Source organism: Myxine glutinosa, chromosome 4 (assembly GCF_964187855.1).
Source record: "Myxine glutinosa chromosome 4, kmMyxGlut1.1, whole genome shotgun sequence".
Lineage (NCBI taxonomy): Eukaryota > Metazoa > Chordata > Myxini > Myxiniformes > Myxinidae > Myxine > Myxine glutinosa.
The window spans coordinates 99,128,591-99,150,216 of NC_136264.1; the positions used below are offsets into that span (position 1 = coordinate 99,128,591).

A 21,626-nucleotide genomic window follows, 5' to 3' on the forward strand; every position below is an offset into this window, starting at 1 on the left:
AGGCTCGTGATTGACAGGAGGGGGAGGGGCGAGCAACAACCGGAGCACCGATTGGAGAGTAGGGAGGATGAAGAACGTGCCACACGATGACGTGATACCAAAGACGCTCGGCCAATCAGTGCGGATGGCATGAACGAACTACCAACAAGCTACGCACTGGTTGGGGGAGAAGCGCCGGTGACGTGAAAAGGCGCGAAAGGTTTCGAGTAAACGAGGCACTGGTTGGTAGAGGGAGAGAGTTGACATTGGAAGCCGAGCATTAAAACAACTGGCTCACCGGAATTATGCCCTTCTTGCTTTGGCTTTTTTTCCTTCCCGGACTTCCCTTCTGCCCTGCCTTTCGCTCCGTTTGGACCTTTTTCCTTTGCCATCCGCGAATTTGCCTGCTTGATGACGGACGTTGGAGCACCATCAATGCTCCTCCCTGGCGTTCACGTGCGAGCAAAGCTTGCCACTGGAGCGGGCAAGACCAGGGCGAACGAGGGACTCGGTGGCCCAGCAGTGTGCGAACGGGGGCGCATCGAGGCCTTTCTTCCCACCGACCGGAGCTGGGTCGGACGACGCGCTCGAGCCGGACGCCTGACGGACGCTACATCCAGACACGGATAATATGCACCACATCCGAACCACAACGTTTTCCTTGTTTCATTCCTCCTGTGTTGTGTATTTGAAGTGAAGTGTGGCAGCGCTCCATTAGAGGGTTTAGGTTTTATCGTCGCGTTTCATTGTTCTCGGGTTCCGTAACAAATTTTTTTTTTTGTACATTTTACCTCCGTCTCGGGTTGAGTTAATTTCCACAGGGAGAAGACATCGTTGGGGCCGTGAAGGTAGGCCGCGGCATCCTCCCCCGATCACCCTTCTCGTGTATCGATCCGCCATTGAATTGGAAACGCCTCAAAGTAAGCTCGATTCCATCCGTGGACGCTCTGTATTAATGGAGTCGTCCACACGACAATATATATATATATATATATATATATATATATATATATATATATATATATATATATATATATATATGTCAGCCATTAGGGTTTAAACCCCATGACTCAATTGAGTATAACATCTGAAATTAAATATCGTGCTTCTGAAAACTGATTTGAACTCAGCTGCAGGCAGAGGCGAGTGGACAAAAAGTGGTTTCGAGGCTCGACGTGCAGGGTGGATCCTTAGCCTAGTAAATTAGTCCTTGAATTATGTGCCAAACAGTAGATAAAATGTTCGCGACCCACGTACAGGAAAACATGGCGCCAAATGCCTCCTTCACGAAGGGAATAATTAATTATATATCTTTGTAGTTTCAGTATGTCTCCTAAAGCAAGGACGTAACCTAACACCTCGGAAGAAATATAGACATTACATATACTTGATTGTAATGGTATTCGGCATGTGTATCCAATCATTCATCTACCATTTAGCCTAGTGTATAAGAATATTTACTTCGGCCTGCGCTCGGGTCTGATATGTTTAGATAGATAGCCAAAAAAAGCGTAGCCTATCATTATGCTTACATCTTGTTGTCTAAATTTGACCTTCTATAGGACGGGACAATGGGAGGTGTTGTCCTTATTGCCCAGTAGTGCTATGTCTTTAGCGCAGATTCTTGTCTAATATTTTGCTATAAATGAAATGCCTTTCCACTTATTTTTCAGCGAGTGTCTTGAGGAATTGTCCGCTGCGTGTAGGCGGTACATTCTCGAGCCTCGCTCCACACGTGTGTATATAATCGATTTTATTAAACATTGTTGCTCTTCTTCCTCTGATTCTTCTTCTTCTTCCTTCCCTTGAGGTCTTCGATCTCGACAATTTTGGTGTCAGGAGTGGGATACATCCAAGTGTGCAGACGAGGTGGATCCTCACGTTCCAGGTCGGGAGGGAGGCCTGCCGGCATCTAATTTGGTGGGTACGCATTTTTGCACCTCGAAATTGAAGCCTCCCGCCTTACTTTGGACGTATGGACCTCTGTCGGCTGTACCACCTGGCTTGCATTCCGAACCAAATTTAGTTTAAACCAGAGCAGCAGTGGGTAATGAATCGATTATACAGGGCGCCCGGGATAAGGAGGTAAGCTTCCTGCGTGGGAAGCAGGTAGACCCATATGTGGGTGATAGATAATAGGTATTAAGTTACTCCGGCGTGAGAACTGCGTTTAAGGTTAGGAATCGGGGGGCGACCCGATCTTAGGACTACCAGGAGGGACTAGCCCAAGAAAGGTAGAATAATGAGTATTTTAAGTTAAGCTACGCACTGGATGTGTTAGAGTTCACAGGTAAGTAGGATTGAAGTGTGCATGAGTGTGCATGAATTTATACTGTATTGTATGGAGAATGAAAGGTCAGTCACATGGTATTTGTGTATAAGGGAATGAATGATCTGTCATTGCAGCGTGTATTTGTGTTTATTGTGTGTGTGTCATTGATGTGTGTCATTGACTGACAAGGGATTCCCCAAATTGCCTATGGGCGTTGGGCAATCCGGATGAGTAAAATTGGCAGGGAATAATGAGAATGTTATGGAGTGCATGTGTAGACAGGGCTTTAAAACAAGTGTTCAATTACATCCCCACATTAACGGCTCTCCAGATGTAGCAAGGGAGAATGGGAGTGAAAGTCAAAAATAATAGGCTGTCAACCGACCGGGTGTTTATTCAACGGCATGGCCGGGGCTTGTATTTGGCCGATTTGGGATGGCAGAATGCGTTGAATGAAGGCAAAAATGACATGTGATGCTGACGTGAGTCCAATCGGAAGAATGGATGGTTATGGTTTCACCCGGTCCGTTTATCTGTCTGTCTGTCCGGACACAGAGCTCTTGGGGAGAGCCAGAATGGGTTGGGTTGACCAAGATGAATGTGGACAATATATTAATTGTTTATATTAATCTATTAATCTCTGTATATTAATCTGTAAAAATATATTAATCTCTGTGTGTGTGTGTCCGTATTTGTCTGGCTTTCTGGCTGTCTATGGAGTCATGTCTCTGAACACTGATTTTGAGGGAGTTGCTGGTGCGGACCAAAGCGGTGTCCGCGGTATCTACTGGGGGTCGAATGTCACTCCCTCAGTGTCTGCGAACTTGTCGTTCGGCAGTGTCGAAAGACAGGTTCGATTGTCGGTCTGTCTGCTTGATTTTCTGGTCTCACTCTGAGTATATGGTATATACTCTGAGTATATGGTCGTTTTCTGTTTTGTGCTTTAATGGTGGTTGATTTGACTTCCCTGAAAGGGGGACAATAAATATTTGGTGTTAGCTGTTGTCATTTCGGATGTTTGCAGTTGTAATGTGGAGCCAGTCTGTCTGTCCAACTGGGTGTGTCTGACTGCGTCTGCAGATATGGATCAAGGAGGAGCAGTTTCTGCGGCGTTTGTTATGATGTTGAATGTCATTCACTGTGTCTGCTGACGTGTCGTGTGACTATGGGGACTATGATGGTGTGTCCTGGCGGGAAGAATCGTGGCAGCCTACAGATTTGAATGGAATGGCCTCTGTGAGACCATCCTGTTAGTACGTTGGGGGTTCGTCTGTCTGTCTGTCTGTGAATGGAAATTGAACTGGACTTCGACAGAAGGCAGGTGGGTGGTCACCTGCTGTAAATTGTGGTGGAACATTTGTGACGTTCCCTAATACGAGGGGACGAATTGGTTTGTAAATGTGTTGTGCAGGTACTTTCTCTGTAGGTAGCCAAATTCTATTGTTGTCAAGTCTCATGTAACCTTGGTTAACGTATATCTACGGACAAGAGCTGCACTTTATTTTAGTAAGTGACTGGGAAAGTTTGTTTTAAAAGGTGCCAGCGGAGTTGTTTAGAGTTATGGAGGTCACAACTCGCTGGAACCTCTCTGTTTATGTTTGGCTGACTTACATTGACTAGTATATGGGAAAAAGGGGACTGAAAATGCTTTGATTTTTTCGTGGATTGCCCATTGGGTATGCTTAGGATTTAATAGAGTGGTGGAGTTCTGTGAAATATGATGACGTTGTCTTATGGACACTTTGTGAGTGACTAGACACGTGCCTGGAAGGGGAAATTGTATTCATAACTCATGTGGGTTGTGTCTGAAGAAAAGGTTTAAAGTAAGTGTGAAGAAGGTCATGGAAAGTGCGAAGATGTTAAAGAAAAGTCGAATTAGATGGATCATTTGTCAATGACAAGTGACTTTGCAAGGTTTGCTAAGAAAGGGAGGGGAAAAGATTATTAAAGTTGATGGAAAAGACGGGAAATAAAGAAAAGTGGTTAGTTATGGACTGTTGTTTTGTGATAAGAAGGTGATTGGGGGCTGGTGAAGATTGGATCACGGCTCTGCAGACCAGGTGAACAGAACTCCACCAGGAGTGGGTATATGGGAATCACACCAATTAAATTATTGCTCAAAGGGAGGTGATAGAGCAAAATAAAAAAGATTGTCATGTGGACCGCAAGGCTAACCCCGCTCTTGCAGGGAAATGGTTTTGGGAGGCTAGTTATTTTTCAGATAATTTTTCCAGTGGGTTTATACTGATGTGAAATTCGCGTATCTAGGAAGGAAAGGAAAAAATTGTCCAGGTATTGATAGGATAACAGTGAAATTTTGAAGTGAAGTGAAGGATAACAGTGAAGAGTTAGTGTGTTCGTTGCGATTTTTGGGAATGGCAGGGTACTGTCGTACATGGATGATGGACCGACTGCGGAAAACGCCAGTAAGGCGTCGATACAATGTTGAACACCGAACGGTCCATGTGTTGGACAACAATGAAGGGTTCATAATTAATTTGGCACCTCAAGACAGACGTTCCGACATCCGCACCTACAGAGTTCGATGTAATACAATTACAAGCCGCGGCCTCAAACGTAGAACATCAAAAATTGGATTAAATTGGGAGCTCAGTGCCCCGCAGAAGGACAAATGTGGACGATTAATGACAAACCCGTGGCACCGCGAGCTTTATTGCCATGGTTGGCACGCATGGCGCATCCAAATGGCCATGTGTGCCATAGGGGGGTGAGGTGATGAGGCAGGTCACTTCCACCTGGGCAGCACCAGGCCTTTCGACTGTGGTTACCATGGTCTGTCGCTCGTGCGCTATATGTCATCGGTATCAGCGCCAGTGGATATGGCAGCCCTTGAATTACCTATCATGGATGACATGTTTTTAAAGTTTTGCATAGGTCTATCCCATGTGGCACGCAGCATACATGAACGCGTTCGGGAGGCCCTACCGGAGCCAACAAGCAAGCCTACCCACACCGTCGAGGCAGGAGATTACGTGCTGGTGAAGCATTTCACCCGTAAGACTGCGCTCGAACCAAGATGGACGGGGCCATACCAAGTTCTTCTGATCACACCAACAGCGGTGTTTTGGTGAGGGCAAGTCGTCCTGGGTACATGCCACACATTGTAAGTTGGCCATACCCACAAACACAGACACCTCAAACGCACCACCACAGATCGAGGATGCTGCACCACCGCCTGTTAGGGGTGGCAATCACACTTAGTTTAATTTACAGCTTTGCCAGCACTGGGGACACGAGGGCATGGGCGAACACGGAGACATATGTATATGGCGACCAAACTGTTAAGGTCTACCGGCAGAGAGTTATCTGGGGTCAGAGGATAAATATACCCTGCTGCCATGTAAAGGAAGATGTATGGACACGGATAATGTGGAGGGTGTTGTACACAGACTCACATGGAAGGAAGACAGGTTTTGCTGCCCTCAGTCGTTTGAAGCAAGCGCCACGACAAGGCGGCGCACCAATAGTAAACATGGCCAGGCCGGGTTACAAATGGGGAAAGGACTCGAACAATTTAACCACGCATGTATTACTGAACAGCGGCACTACTCTATTACTACAATGTGAATTCATGACCTCCCCCTACGATTATAGGCCACCATGCATTTCACACATATTAATTCCGCACCCACGGATCGAAAGCAAGAAAAAGCCAAAGGAAAATACGTATTGGACTGTGACCCGTGCAATGGCGAAAGTACAGAACCGATCACGGTGTTGGGTGTGCATGCATTTTCCCCACACCAGTACGACAGGGATAGAAATGGTAGTGCTACCCCTGTCCCTACGAGATATGTGCTCAGGACCCTTGCGTACCCCATGTCTGACCACAACCTTGGAACTGATAGGCCCAAATCTACCCAGCAGTGTGTTCCCGGGAGTTTCGATATACCCCACCCATTAAGCAGGCTTTGTTAGACAAACCACCTGATCCAGTCTGGGTGACAGAGCAAAAGGGACGGGTGTGTCTTATAGGAAAGGGACACGTTCAGATGGGAACCTCGGAATGTACCCATACCCTGCCATCCGACACCAGATGGAGAGAAAAGGGAGGCCCCCTTGTAATAACCATAGATGACCAAGCCCAGCATAACGTAACCAAGCTAACCATATCTTGGGGGACACCAAGCGCCACCCGCGTTGAGATCAGTAAATGCATGGCCTCGGCCCTTATCCCACCCCATGGAGTAATGTTTATTTGCGGAAATAAAGCATATCCATACCTACCCGAACAGTGGGGAGGGACTTGTTATCTGGGATCCATTTTTCCCAAGGTAAATTTGGTAAATCATGTATTATTAAATGTAGGGAAGATGATTAAAAGGAAGGAATTTTCGGAAATTGGTGAAAGTAAATATGGCATTTGAATTTCCAGACACGACACAGGAAATGCGGCTATGAATAAGCCAACCATCTGAGAGAGAGGGTAACTAAATGCCAATTAGTGGGACGGGGGGCTAGGAATTGATCATGGTGTGTGTAAGAAAGTATTTTTCAGGATGGACGATGAAGAAATCGCCGTTGGAAAACCATGATCTTGACCACAGAGGCCGTCGATCTGAATGGGTCCTTCAACAAGGCAGATGTGACCGGCGCTTCAGAATTTTGTATTGATTTTTGTGATGACTGTGAAAATCCCTTGTGGGAACTGGCTACTGGCTGATGCCTGCATCGATGTTTGTGATGATTGTAATACTTGTGTTGAAAATCCCTTGCGTGTACTGGCTAACGCCTCTTATGTATTATGAATGATTGGCAAATAGATAGTCTCGCATTAGTAATGGAACGAATTGGAAACGAAACCTGAATCGCAGAACTACAATTGGAAAACGAATTAATGCATATGCAAACGATGGTGATGCAGAATCAAGTGGTTTTGGATATGTTGTTGGCAGAAAAGGAAGGAGTATATGGGGTGATCGATGAACCTATTTGATGCTTGGGATTCTGATAATGATTATGATTTTAGTTGGGATGATTATATCTGTGATTTAGAAAGTGTACGTTCTTTTAAAAATTATTTACACCACCCAGCAAATCACATTCACAGGGCTTGATGGCATTTAACGTCGATTGTTTGCCCTGATTCGCGAGGACCTCACTTGCATAAAGAGGGCCCCTTAATCTGGCTGGCAACTGGGTCGCACCTATGCCGCAGCGAGGGTGGATTCGGAATCTGGCGGGCGGCAGCAGTCTCTTAAACCAGGCGCCGTCGTCGCGAATCATGGCTAACAATTTATGCGTTGAATGTTAGACGACCAGTTAGGGCCGGTATCTCTCTTTGAGCATACGTGACGCTATGTCGTGCCTGGCATGTAACTAATTGATGAATTTGGTGTCTTTCCAAGGAGTTGTCTTGTAAAGACAAAGGAAGGAACTGTCAGCCATTAGGGTTTAAACCCCATGACTCAATTGAGTATAACATCTGAAATTAAATATCGTGCTTCTGAAAACTGATTTGAACTCAGCTGCAGGCAGAGGTGAGTGGACAAAAAGTGGTTTCGAGGCTCGACGTGCAGGGTGGATCCTTAGCCTAGTAAATTAGTCCTTGAATTATGTGCCAAACAGTAGATAAAATGTTCGCGACCCACGTACAGGAAAACATGGCGCCAAATGCCTCCTTCACGAAGGGAATAATTAATTATATATCTTTGTAGTTTCAGTATGTCTCCTAAAGCAAGGACGTAACCTAACACCTCGGAAGAAATATAGACATTACATATACTTGATTGTAATGGTATTCGGCATGTGTATCCAATCATTCATCTACCATTTAGCCTAGTGTATAAGAATATTTACTTCGGCCTGCGCTCGGGTCTGATATGTTTAGATAGATAGCCAAAAAAAGCGTAGCCTATCATTATGCTTACATCTTGTTGTCTAAATTTGACCTTCTATAGGACGGGACAATGGGAGGTGTTGTCCTTATTGCCCAGTAGTGCTATGTCTTTAGCGCAGATTCTTGTCTAATATTTTGCTATAAATGAAATGCCTTTCCACTTATTTTTCAGCGAGTGTCTTGAGGAATTGTCCGCTGCGTGTAGGCGGTACATTCTCGAGCCTCGCTCCACACGTGTGTATATAATCGATTTTATTAAACATTGTTGCTCTTCTTCCTCTGATTCTTCTTCTTCTTCCTTCCCTTGAGGTCTTCGATCTCGACATATATATATATATATATATATATATATATATATATATATATATATATATATATATATATATATATATATATATCAGTCACTATGCGACCTTCATATCATCAGTGGAGAACCGCCAGCAAGGTGTCCCATACAGCTGCTGCTGCACCTTGCTGGGAGCGATAATAGCGATATATATATATATATATATATATATATATATATATATATATATATATATATATATATATATATATATATATATATATCAGTCACTATGCGACCTTCATATCATCAGTGGAGAACCGCCAGCAAGGTGTCCCATACAGCTGCTGCTGCACCTTGCTGGGAGCGATAATAGTGATATATATATATATATATATATATATATATATATATATATATATATATATATATATATATATATATATAAGAATTATGGAGGCCACTGTGCTCTTGAGAACCTTCAATACAGCAGAATTTTTTTGTAGGCCTCCCCAGATCTATGCATCGACACAATCCTGTCTCTGAGCTCTGCAGGCAGTTCCTTCGACCTCATGGCTTGGTTTTTGCTCTGATATGCATTGTCAGCTGTGAGACCTTATATAGACAGGTGTGTGCCTTTCCAAATCATGTCCAATCAATTTAATTTACCACAGGTGGACTCCAATCAAGGTGTAGAAACATCTCAAAGATGATCAAGAGAAATGGGAGGCACCTGAGCTAAATTTCAAGTGTCATAGTAAAGGGTATGAATACTTATGTCAATGTGATATTTCAGTTTTTTCTTTTTAATAAATTTGCAAAACTTTCTAAAATCCTGTTTTCTCTGTCATTATGAGGTATTGAGTGTAGATTGATGAGGGAAAAAATGAATTTAAACGATTTCAGCATAAGGCTGCGACATAACAAAATGTGAAAAAAGGGAAGGGGTCTGAATACTTTCTGAATGCACTGTATATATATTAGTTGGTGATGAGGTGTTTTGAATTACGTGGTGGTGAGGTGTTTTGAATTAGTTGGTGGTGAGGTGTTTTGAATTATGTGGTGGTGAGGCGTTTTGAATTACTTGGTGGTGAGGTGTTTTTAAATGACGTGGTGGTGATGTGTTTTTAATTTCGTGGTGGTGAGGTGTTTTTATTACGTGTTTTATAGCTGTGAGGTGTTTTTAATTTCGTGGCTGTGAGGTGTTTTTATTACGTGTTTTATGGCTGTGAGGTGTTTTTAATTTCGTGGTGGTGAGGTGTTTTTAATTTCGTGGCTGTGAGGTGTTTTTATTACGTGTTTTATGGCTGTGAGGTGTTTTTAATTTCGTTGTGGTGAGGTGTTTTTATTACGTGTTTTATGACTGTGAGGTGTTTTTAATTTCGTTGTGGTGAGGTGTTTTTATTGTGTTTTATGGCTGTGAGGTGTTTTTAATTTTGTGGTGGTGAGGTGTTTTTATTACGTGTTTTATGGCTGTGAAGTGTTTTTATTTCGTGTTTTATGGCTGTGAGGTGTTTTTAATTTTGTGGTGGTGAGGTGTTTTTATTACGTGTTTTATGGCTGTGAGGTGTTTTTATTACGTGTTTTATGGCTGTGAGGTGTTTTTAATTTCGTGTTGGTGAGGTGTTTTTAATTTCGTGTTGGTGAGGTGTTTTTAATTTCGTGTTGGTGAGGTGTTTTTAATTTCGTGGTGGTGAGGTGTTTTTATTTCGTGTTTTATGGCTGTGAGGTGTTTTTAATTTTGTGGTGGTGAGGTGTTTTTATTACGTGTTTTATGGCTGTGAGGTGTTTTTATTACGTGTTTTATGGCTGTGAGGTGTTTTTAATTTTGTGGTGGTGAGGTGTTTTTAATTTCGTGTTGGTGAGGTGTTTTTAATTTCGTGTTGGTGAGGTGTTTTTAATTTCGTGGTGGTGAGGTGTTTTAATTTCGTGGTGGTGAGGTGTTTTTAATTTCGTGTTGGTGAGGTGTTTTTAATTTCGTGGTGGTGAGGTGTTTTTAATTTCGTGGTGGTGAGGTGTTTTGAATTACGTGATGGTGAGGTGTAATCGTCCCAAACTTCCAGTCCGCACCTACCCCTCCGTTATGTGTGTGCTGAGGGGTTCTTTCTTGAAACAAAAACATTCAACCTAAATCTTCAATCTGAATCTTCAACCTAAATTTCCGATAAAAATGTAATATCACAAACACAACAAATACATTTGTGCAAAATAATTGTTTGTATTGTGATTGGTGAAAATCATGACAACACAGCAACTCAGGTACAGTCATTATCCTCAGCTAAAATAAGCCCGTTCCTCAGTATCGACGCTTGGTGAGGCGAGCGCAGCGAGCCGAGCCAAGCTAGTATTTATATATATATATATATATATATATATATATATATATATATATATATATATATATATATATATATATATATATATATATATATATATATATATATATACATGTTCATGGTGAGTCAGAAATATGGTTATTTTTAACAGTCGTGTAAATGTAATAAAAAGTTGTTTTTCAAAACAAATTCTTACAAGAAAGTGAAGTACATAACATGCCATTTATTTGTGGAAAAGAACATCGAGGAGATGCGCACCATTTCGTCTGACACATTCCTCCAATCTTGGACGCCAATTATTCATGATGTTCTGCAACATGGGCACGTCAATATCATTGATTTCGCGTCTGATGTTTTCCTTAAGTTCATGAAGAGTTTGTGGACGGATAACTTACACTTTGTCCTTTAGATATGACCACAATAGATAATCACATGCAGTCTAATCGGGTGTACTTTTTATTACCTTCACACGAGTGTTAAAAATAACCATATTTCTGGCTCACCCTGTATGTATATATATATAGTATTTATACATTTATTGAGACACATGATGATTCAAAACGAGGAATCTTGGCGCATGAAGGTAAACGTCAGCACACGAATCCGAGTCTGGGCGGCATAATGGGCACTCCCGCTATGATTGGAGCCCTGCGGGCATCCTTTAGCATTCGGGATCGCTGGGAAAGTTATTAGTTCGCCTTGTTATCGCGCAACATGGGAAGTTCTAAGCGTGCTCGGAGAGATTGCCATAACCCGAGTGAAAAGCAGGATTTAGGAATTTCTCGTTTAAAGCTCAGCAGGAGAGACGCAGATGGTCCATGGACGGAGTCCCGCTCGGGTTATTCTCGATGTGTGCGCTTGAACCCGTACCGGCACACAACGTGACCCGATAGGTACAGCCTGACCTCGTCGCCCTTTGAAGGATTCACATCATCTCTGGATTACAATCTCTGCGGCGATTCTTCTCGCATTTTCGTTCCGAATGGCGTACAGTCCCGTCCATTCACTCTCCCATTCATCGACAGTGGCAGTTGAAGATTATTGGGCCTGGCAGGATCAGCTTCAATGGATAGCGAACTTGTCTTTTGGCTGATCAACTGTCCGGAGTCTGGCTTTGATCCTTTTGATGCTTCTCTGGTAGAGAGTTGCATCATATGGAGCAGCTTCCTCATCAATAGCTTGTGATAATTCAACATCACACGGAGTCTCATTGATCTTGAAAAGGTAGGTCGTTGTGTGCCGGTACCAAGGTTAAATTCCAAATTTCTACCCTGCACTCGGCTGGGATTTCATTTCTAGAACATTTCTCAATCTTCGAGAACATCACTTGGTATCGAGCACATACCTCCGCCAGACTGAACAGTTTACCTTTTGTATCCCACTGATGGGGCAGACCTGGATCTGTACCTGAGGCAAAATCGAATCTGCTTGTTCTTCTAAACTACCAAACTCATCCACCAAGTTTCATCCGAATCCGTCCACAACTTTTTGAGATGTCCTGCTCACAGACAAACAGATAAACAGACGGAGGTGAAAACATAACTTTGGTTGCAGAGGTGACAACAATGACATGAAAATTAACATGATGGGTCTCTGTTTTTGGTTCCCTGGTCACGGTCACTTCTCTTGGTCCTCCATTTGCCTACAAAAAGTTAGGTAGGCCGACTGTAATCGTTGCCAGATTTGATTTCAAAAAGCGAAGTAATCGTTCCAGAATCGGCTGTGCCGCCCTACATTTTGTGTTCTCTGCTTGTGTCGATTGTTCTTCATATCGAGTGCTCACCAGTCACCCCTGCGTGGTTTTTCGTGTTAATTCTATTAAATTTGATCCCGAGTATCAAGCTTGGTTAGTTTTGAGCCTCGCGTTTTTGTAACCCCTCCCCGACCCGACCTTTTTCCATACCCACTCGCCGTGTCCCTGTCCCCTTATTCATCACCCTTGCTTAATCCGTACATTTCAATGGCAAAAAAAACCTCTCTTTTTGTTTGTTTGTCTTCTCAGCCACATCTTTTAAGTTACAAACACCAAACACGGGGTACAAAGACAGCTTTGTGTGTGGGGTAACATACAGTGCATTCAGAAAGTATTCAGACCCCTTCACTTTTTTCACATTTTGTTATGTTGCAGCCTTATGCTGAAATCGTTTAAATTCATTTTGAAATCGATTAAATTCATTTTTCGATCATCAATCTACACTCAATACCCCATAATGACAAAGAGAAAACAGGATTTTAGAAAGTTTTGCAAATTTATTTAAAATAAAAAACTGAAATATCACATTTACATAAGTTTTTCAGACCCTTTGCTATGACACTTGAAATTTAACTCAGGTGCCTCCCATTTCTCTTGATCATCTTTGAGATGTTTCTACACCTTGATTGGAGTCCACCTGTGGTAAATTCAATTGATTGGACATGATTTGGAAAGGCACACACCTGTCTATATAAGCTCTCACAGCTGACAATGCATATCAGAGCAAAAACCAAGCCATGAGGTCGAAGGAACTGCCTGCAGAGCTCAGAGACAGGATTGTGTCGAGGCACAGATCTGGGGAAGCCTACAAAAAAAAATTCTGCTGCATTGAAGGTTCCCAAGAGCACAGTGGCCTCCATAATTCTTAAATGGAAGAAGTTTGGAACAACCAGGACTCTTCCTGGAGCTGGGCGCCCGGCCAAACTGAGCAATCGGGGGAGAAGGGCCTTGGTAAGAGAGGTGACCAAGAACCCTATGGTCACTCTGGCTGAGCTCCAGAGATCCTGTGTGGAGATGGGAGAAACTTCCAGAAGGACAACCATCACTGCAACACTCCACCGATCTGGGCTTTATGGCAGAGTGGCCAGACGGAAGCCTCTCCTCAGTGAAAGACACATGACAGCCCGCTTGGAGTTTGCAAAAAAGCACCTGAAGGACTCTCAGACTGTGAGAAACAAGATTCTGTGGTCTGATGAAACCAAGATTGAACTGTTTGGCTTCCGTCTGGCCACTCATGGACTCCAATCAAGGTGTAAAACATCTCAAAGATGATCAAGAGAAATGGGAGGCACCTGAGCTAAATTTCAAGTGTCATAGCAAAGGGTCTGAATACTTATGTCAATGTGATATTTCAGCTTTTCTTTTTAATAAATTTCAAAACTTTCTAAAATCCTGTTTTCTCTTTGTCATTATGGGGTATTGAATGTAGATTGATGAGGGGAAAAATGAATATAAACGATTTCAGCATAAGGCTGCAACATAACAAAATGTGAAAAAAGTGAAGGGGTCTGAATACTTTCTGAATGCACTATAGGTTATGTAGCCGCGGCCTCACGTGGGAGTGGCGGTGGTGTAAATTCCCTATGTAAACGTGTACCATGTAGAGCCACCTGGTGGCGGTGGCAGAGGGTATTACAATTTCCTTTTTTACACGGGCAACGCTGAGTTTAAAGCACTCTTCACACAGGTAAATTTGTCCATCCCTCCCGGTTACTCCTCCATTCCCTTTCCTCCCCCATCCTCCCTTCCCTCCTTCCACCATCCCCTCCCCCCTCCTCGCCCTCCTCCTCTCCCCATACCCCTTGCTCCTAACTCCCTCTCTTCCTCCACTTCGCCCTCCCCGGGCAACGCCCAATACTTCAGCCAGAAAGAAATAAAAACAACCATAAACGATTTTCCTCTGTTTCCTCCTCCCCTTATACTCTCCATCAATTTTATGTTTTTTCCTGCAGCTGTTCAAAAACAGCAGTTGCCTTCAGTGTCCCACTCTCTACTTACCCAACGTCCCGTTTCCCCGGCATCCACCCCCTCTCTCCGCTTCCCCAGCGCCCAACCCCCCTCTCCTCTTACCCAGCGTCCCACCCTTTCTCCACTACCCCAGCGTCCCACCTCTTCCCCATTTCCCTAGAGTCCTGCCCCTTCTCTGCCTCCCGGCATCTCGCCCCCTCCTCTACTTCCCCAGCATATCAGTCCTCTGCTTCCCTTGCATCTCACCCCCTCCATGCTCAACGCATGTCCCATTCCACATCCTTCCGCCTGCCACTCTCCTAGCTCTCCCACCCTCCCCTCTAACAGCACCTCCTCCCCCTTCCCTAACTCTATGGTTTCTCACTCCAAACTGCCAGTGGGAAACCTGCCCTTATCTGCCTCACAGAATCCTTCCACCCACATGATCTCGAAACTCTCTGCTTATGTCATCCAAGGCCACTTCCTCTCATAGATCACTGACTTCCTCCACTCCCATATTCAGCATGTAGGTTTAACAGGATCATGTCTCCTAGTTGTGGCTGGAGTGCCCGGAAGTAGTGTCCTGAGTCCAGTCTTATTCCTCATCTTCATCAATAATATTTCTAATTCCCTGGAAAATCCTCTTTATCTCTTTACTGAGGATTCTACCCTCTGGTATATAATTTCTCATCCTTCAGGCAGCAGCCTCTCCCTTTCTGCAGATCTTGATAGAATGAGGAGCTGGTCCAACCCTTGGAATATGTCTTTAAACCCAGACAAGTCTCACACACTCGACCTGTTTCTCCGAAAGGAACGTCAGGCAAACCCTCCAATCTACTTCCTAAACAAACCACTTGGACAAGTTAAGTCACTCAAACTTTTCGGCCTCACAATCAGCCATGATGTTTGTTGGGCAGACCATATGTCCAAGATGGCCTGCAAAGTCAGCCCTGACTAGACATCCTTCAAAAGATCTTTCCTTGGTCAATCTGACCATTTTCACAGATTGATGGAGTACTGCTTTCCCCTTTGGGCTGATGCTCCTGCCTCGCTAATTTCCCTTCTTGATGCCATGGAAAGCAACGCCCTCAAAATCATTGGGATCTCCCGTGACAAAGCTGAGAGTCTCGGCCTGTTAATTTAGCCTCGCAGACAGGTTGGTAGCCTCTCTGTATTCTACCGCCTCCTTTTTGGTCTTTCATCGTCTGCCCTCTGTTGGCTCTACCCCTCTCAGATTTCTGCAGAGTGCTCACTTTCTGCTAGTAACTCGATCTCTTCTTGTTAAACTCTCAAAATCCAGGCCCACCGCTCACTTCCACTCATTTCTTCCTCCTTTTCACTCGTCTGTGGAACCATTCTCCCCAGTCTGTTCAATCCCATTGTTTCTTCCAGGGCTTCAAGAAAGTTGCTCTCCACTACCCCATCCAAACTTGCGATCTTTTCAACCACAAATGACGCATTCCCAAGCACTTCCTTTTTCCAGATTATTATGACCCCCACCCCCTTCCCCCTCCTCTTTTTGTTTGTTCGTTGTTGGTCGGTTTGTTCTGTTTCTGTTTCATCTCCACGTTCTCCTTCTTTTCTTGCTATTTCATTCAACTTGTGTGCAATTTGTTCACCCCCATATGTCCTTCTCTACCTCTCCTTGACCTCACTGTCACTCTCACTTCTACTCTGCTGTCCGTGTTTCCCCTTTCCATTTTGTTATCTAGCTCATCCATGAGCCTCGATCATGTACACACACAAAAAAATGACAAAGTAATAATATTATATTGATAATAATATTAACAATAATAATAATAATTTATCACAAGGAAGAAGAAGACCACTTCTTTCGCATCTAAAAATGCATAGGGCTGCCTAAGCAGTTTCCTAGGCTATTGGGCACAATCCTGGACGGGTCGCCACTCTAACACAGGATACTTGAATGGCTCATTCTTCCCAGTAAGCTGGTACTCATTTTGCCAACCTCAGGATGACAGGCTCAGTTAACCCACCTAGAGTTAATTCAACAACTAATGGGGGCTTGAAACTCAGGACCCTGAGATCTAAAGCCAGCCACCTTAACCGTTAAGCCAACACCAAGCTAAACAACCATACGGATGATGATAATAATATTAACCTGCCCACCCCTCTGCCGAGAATGGGGAGACGACATGCTTTCACCTGTACGTGGAGAATAGTGTAAGTGCCTTAACCCCTGATCCCAGCTGGAGGGAAGGGGTATTGACACCATATTTTGCTCCCGCAGATAGTGGATATTACAGGTAAAATAAAAAATATCCGCAAGGAATGAGCATAGACCACTATCCAATAGTAGTAGTGTGCAATTGGCACACAGATTTGCAAAGGTTTCTCAAATTATCCTTACTTCGCAAGATGGCCTTGCCAAAGAGACGCTGATCCCTTGTGGAAGTGCTGCAGTTCCACCGGTGGTTCTTGAACTGGTGCTGACATTCGCGCAGCCAATTCCGTGTACCTCTCGCTACAGCACGCATCACGTCTGCGTGCCCAAGGCACAGCTGTCGCTGACGACCCAAGAGGCCTGGCACATGTTCACAGCTCACATGGAGACCAAGTGCACCCATCAACCTGAACAAACACGTCGCAACATATGCAGTATGCCATCCTATGCAGTACATTTATGAATCAAATCGAATTGATGACTCGTTAGGCGGTCCTCTTGACACATCCATGAAGCTAAAACTCCACTTCACTATTACATAAATCAGGAATTTAGTCATGAATATTGAAATCAGGAATTAGAGGACGTGTTGCATTAAGAAAGCACAGAGAAAATGGACCGTGGAACAATGGTCAAAGTGTACAGGCGAGCCCAAGTTTCAATTATTTGGACCTAATCGAAGACTATACATGTATGTTAGACGCCAAAAAACTGAAATTTATAAACCTTGTCTGAAGCCAACAATTAAGCATGGAGGAGGTTCAATGCAAATTTGGAGTTGCATATCTTCAATTTGTGTTGTAAAATTGCTGAAGATTGATGGATGGTTTATTGACTGCACCAAGGCTCAAGCAAAGTTTAATCCGCCATGATATCCCCAGTGGTACAAGACTCATTGGTCCAAACTTCATCTTACAGCAAGATAAAACCACCTTTAGAGGCCATTTTTCCCCGCAAACCGGGGGTTGGCCTTTTTCGGGAACCGTGGTTGTTGTTGTTTTTCGGTCCCCTATTTGAAGCAATGTTTTACGGCCGGATGCCCTTCCTGACGCCAACCCTTTTTGCCGCCTTTAACGACAAACAGGGAATTACCAGTGAACTGGTACTCAATACCAGTTCACTGGTAATTCTATCTGTGTACAGAACATCTTACAGCAAGATATTGTGTACAGAACACAAGATATTGTGTACGTCTATTGTGTACAGAACATCTTACAGCAAGATAACGATCCAAAACACTCAGCTGGAATAACTAGAACTTATTTGTGAAAGAAAGAGGAAGCTTAAACGCTGGAGTCCTTAAACACATGGAATAACTCCCTCAAAGTCTCAATATCATGAAAGATGCATGGGACTATTTGGACAAAAAAAAAAAGAGGAAAAAAACACAATCCCAGCAACTTAGATGATCTTTGGAAAGTCTTGGAATAAGTGTGGAGCACTATTCCACAATAATTTATAACAAGACTATTTGAAAGTGTTCCTAGAATAATTTCAATGCGGTTGAAAGAAAAGGTGTACATACTCGTTATTATTTTATATCAACGTCTATTGTGTATAAATTTGGTTATTACCTCCTCCACCAAAGGTGGACAGAGGTTATGTTTTCACTCCCTGTCTGTCTGTTTGTCTGTGAGCAGGATATCTCAAAAAGTTATGGACGGATTCGGAGGAAACTTTGTGAGCATGTTGGGTGTATGGCAAGGGCGAATGGATTCGATTTTGGTGAATATCCGGATCCAGATCTGATTACTGGAATTTATCAAGTGATTCTTCACCATTGAGTGATTGGGCCAAAAACAATATACAGTATGATATTTCAAAACGTTGTGGACGGCTTATGACAAAACTAGGTGGATGAATTGTTTAGGGGACAAGAACAAGCCGATTAGGTTTTTGTTCAGGTCCAGATCTGACCTATCAGTGGGATGCAAAACATAAACTGTTCACACTGGTGGAGGTATATGCTCTCGACCGAGTCCCGTTCTAGTTACTTTTGTGATTAGAAGCGGCCTTGGAAAATCGCCACGATAAGCTATCTATACATCTAAACACGGATTTTGCCCAAGGCAGAAAACTCCCTTGGGGAGGGGAGCAAATGAAGTCGCTGCAACCTTCATTGTGTGACCCTTAATCCTCCTGTCAAGTTTGGTTGAGGTGGAGTAAGTAACGACCAAATGTATCGAGGTCAGACAGACAGCCACCAAATTGCATATTTTAGTATCATTACGATTTGTAATACCCACTCTGACCAGGAGCTGCACTGCAAAAAATACATTTACATGGAGAATTTGTGTTGCTTCAAAAGCAGAAACAAACAGATCTACCTGAAGGAGTGTAATTGGTCGAAATGGTGTTAAGGTCTAAGGGGTGTAAAGTGACTTTAGGGGTGTAAATGTCTCAAGGTTTTAAGGGTGTAAAGGGTAAAAAAAGGTCTGAAGGGTGAAGGGACTAAAGTGTCAAAAGGGTCTTAAAGGTAAAAGGGGTCTTAGGGTCTTCAACAGTCTTCTGGTCTTAAGGCTCTTCTCGGTCTTAGAGAGTCTTAGGGGTATCAAGGATCTTAGGGGTCTAAAGGTCTTTGGGATATTGAGGGTGTTCGGAGTCCTCAAGGGTGTCCGAGGTCTTCAAGGATCTATTTCTTCCCCCACCCTCTACACTGGAGAGAGGAGAAGAGGATCACACACAAGGGAGAGGGGAAGAGGATCGCTCACAGCAGAGAGGATCGCACACAAGGGAGAGGATCACACACAAGGGAGAGGGGAAGAGGCTTGCACACAGGGGAGAGGGGGACAGGAATGCACACAGGGGAGAGGATCGCACACAAAGGAGAGGATCGCACACAGGGGGTTTGGGGAGAGGATTGCACACAGGGGAGAGGATCGCACACAGGGGGTTTGGGGAGAGGATTGCACACAGGGGAGAGGATGGCACACAGGGGGTTTGAGGAGAGGATTGCACACAGGGGAGAGGATCGCACACAGGGGGTTTGGGGGAGAGGATCGCACACAAGGGAGAGGATCGTACACAGGGGGTTTGGGGAGAGGATCGCACACAGGGGGTTTGGGGAGAGGATTGCACACAGGGGAGAGGATCACACACAGGGGGTTTGGGGAGAGGATTGCACACAGGAGAGAGGGGGAGACGATCGCAAACGGGAGAGGATCGCAAAGAGGAGAGAGGATCACGCACAGGGGAGAGGATTGCACACAGGGGAGAGGATTGCACACAGGAGAGAGGATCGCAAACAGGGGAGAGGATTGCACACAGGGAAGAGGAGGGAGGGGTGGGAGAGTGACACTGCTACTTTGACTTGAGAGGATTCATTTGATTTGAGAGGGAGAGGGAGGGACTCACTCCTCTTCCATTCTCTCTGCCCCCCATTCTCTCTGCCGCCCCCCCCCCCCCCCCCCACTCTATCCATCCCCGCATCACATATATTCAAAACAGCCATTAGAGTGCATTTCTGACAATAAAATGCTAATATTCAACTGATTTTCTCAGCTTTTGCTGCAACCGTGACTTAAACCATCTTCGAGACTATGAAAAATAAAATCAGATATCGAATTAAATTTTAGATAAAGTCATGAGAGAGTCAGAAAGCACAAGCCTTTCAAAAGAGGCTTATGAATTATGAGGCCTCAGAGCTATGTGGAGTACGTGGAAGACGAAGGTGATGCATGTGATGTGAAGACGAAGGTGATGGCAAGTGGTAAAGCATGTGGTGAGGTGGAAAGAACTGGGAAGTGGCCCTGTGCTGTGTGTAGGAAGGGTGTCGGAGTGAACTCCATTCAGTGTACAATGTGCGCTGAGTGGGTTCATCAAAAATGTAGTGGTCTGAGAGGGTCATTAACCAGTGTGGCAGCTACATTCAAATGTAAGGTGTGCACAGAGGGAGCTGCAGATGGAGGAAATGTTGAGTTGGATCTTGGAGACGGTGTGAAGCTGGAAGGTGTGAAAACATTTTGCTACCTCGGAGACATGCTGAATGGAGAAGGTGGATCAGACTCGGCAACGGTTGCTCGAGTGAGATGTGCATGGAAGAAGTTTCGGGAATTGAGTGGCGTGCTGATGATGAGGGGAGTGTCGTTGAAGCTGAAGGGAAAGGTGTATGCTGCATGTGTGAGAAGTGTTATGATTTATGGGAGCAAGACATGGGTAATGGACGTAGAGCAGCAACGAAGGTTGGAAAGGGTGGAAATGCGAATGGTTCGACGGATGTGCAGAGTATCGTTGAGAGAGAGGAAGACAAATGATGAATTGCGAAAGATGATGGGAATAGAGCCTGTGATTGATGCTGTGAAGAGGAACAGGTTGAGATGGTTTGGTCATGTGTTGAGGAAGGATGAAAGTGACTGGTTGAGAAGAGTGATGGAAATGAATGTAGAAGGAAGTAGAAGACGGGGAAGACCGAGAAAGACTTGGCTAAAGATGGTGGAAGAAGAAATGCGGGCAAGGGGGTTAACAAGGAGAGATGCAGAAAATAGGGCAAAATGGAGAAGATTGTCATGGGGACCGCAAGGCTAACCCCCGCTCTAGCAGGGAAAATGGCCTTTTAAAATGCATGTTGTTGTTGTGTTGTTGTAGAGCTATGTGGAGCAAACAAGATGGTGGAGATTTGATTTTGAATCCCCCTGCCTGAACGAGTGAAGCTCCACCATGAAGGACGGACAGATAGACTGGAGAAGAGTATTATAGTGTAGATATACTGCACTGTGCAAAAGTTTGGGTTATTTTAAGTTTTGTGATGCTATTCCCTATTAAAACATGTGAGGAACTAGAACGCCACTCAGTAGAGCGCATACTAGTAGGAGACCAGCCTGTAGGTCCCGTGACCAAATTCTGGGAACAAAGGTTTGAAAGTGTTTTTGTGTTCCCTGATGAATACCGAACAATTTTGACTTGGGCTGCCCCCTTGAAAATGTCAGGCATTTCCGGGAAGGGTCAACAAAGGTCAAACAGGGGTCAAAATTCAAATATATTCCAATCGTGTCGATATGCATATCAAATT

The 21,626-nt window shown here is 44.2% G+C and overlaps 1 protein-coding gene and 1 long non-coding RNA gene across 2 annotated transcripts in view; one reads left to right on the plus strand and one right to left on the minus strand.

Moving 5' to 3' along the window:
- LOC137425036 (protein Wnt-2b-like) overlaps window positions 1-21,626 on the minus strand; it is a 159,063-nt gene that overhangs the window by 99,185 nt on the left and 38,252 nt on the right. Inside the window, exon 2 of the mRNA XM_078776199.1 lies at window positions 16,805-17,025. Coding sequence (XP_078632325.1) covers window positions 16,805-17,025 — 221 coding nt within the window. The remainder of the gene's footprint in view (window positions 1-16,804; window positions 17,026-21,626) is intronic.
- LOC144891786 (uncharacterized) lies at window positions 1,794-8,388 on the plus strand. The gene is made up of 2 exons (XR_013623116.1): window positions 1,794-1,899; window positions 5,169-8,388. It is a non-coding gene; the product is annotated as an uncharacterized LOC144891786 (long non-coding RNA).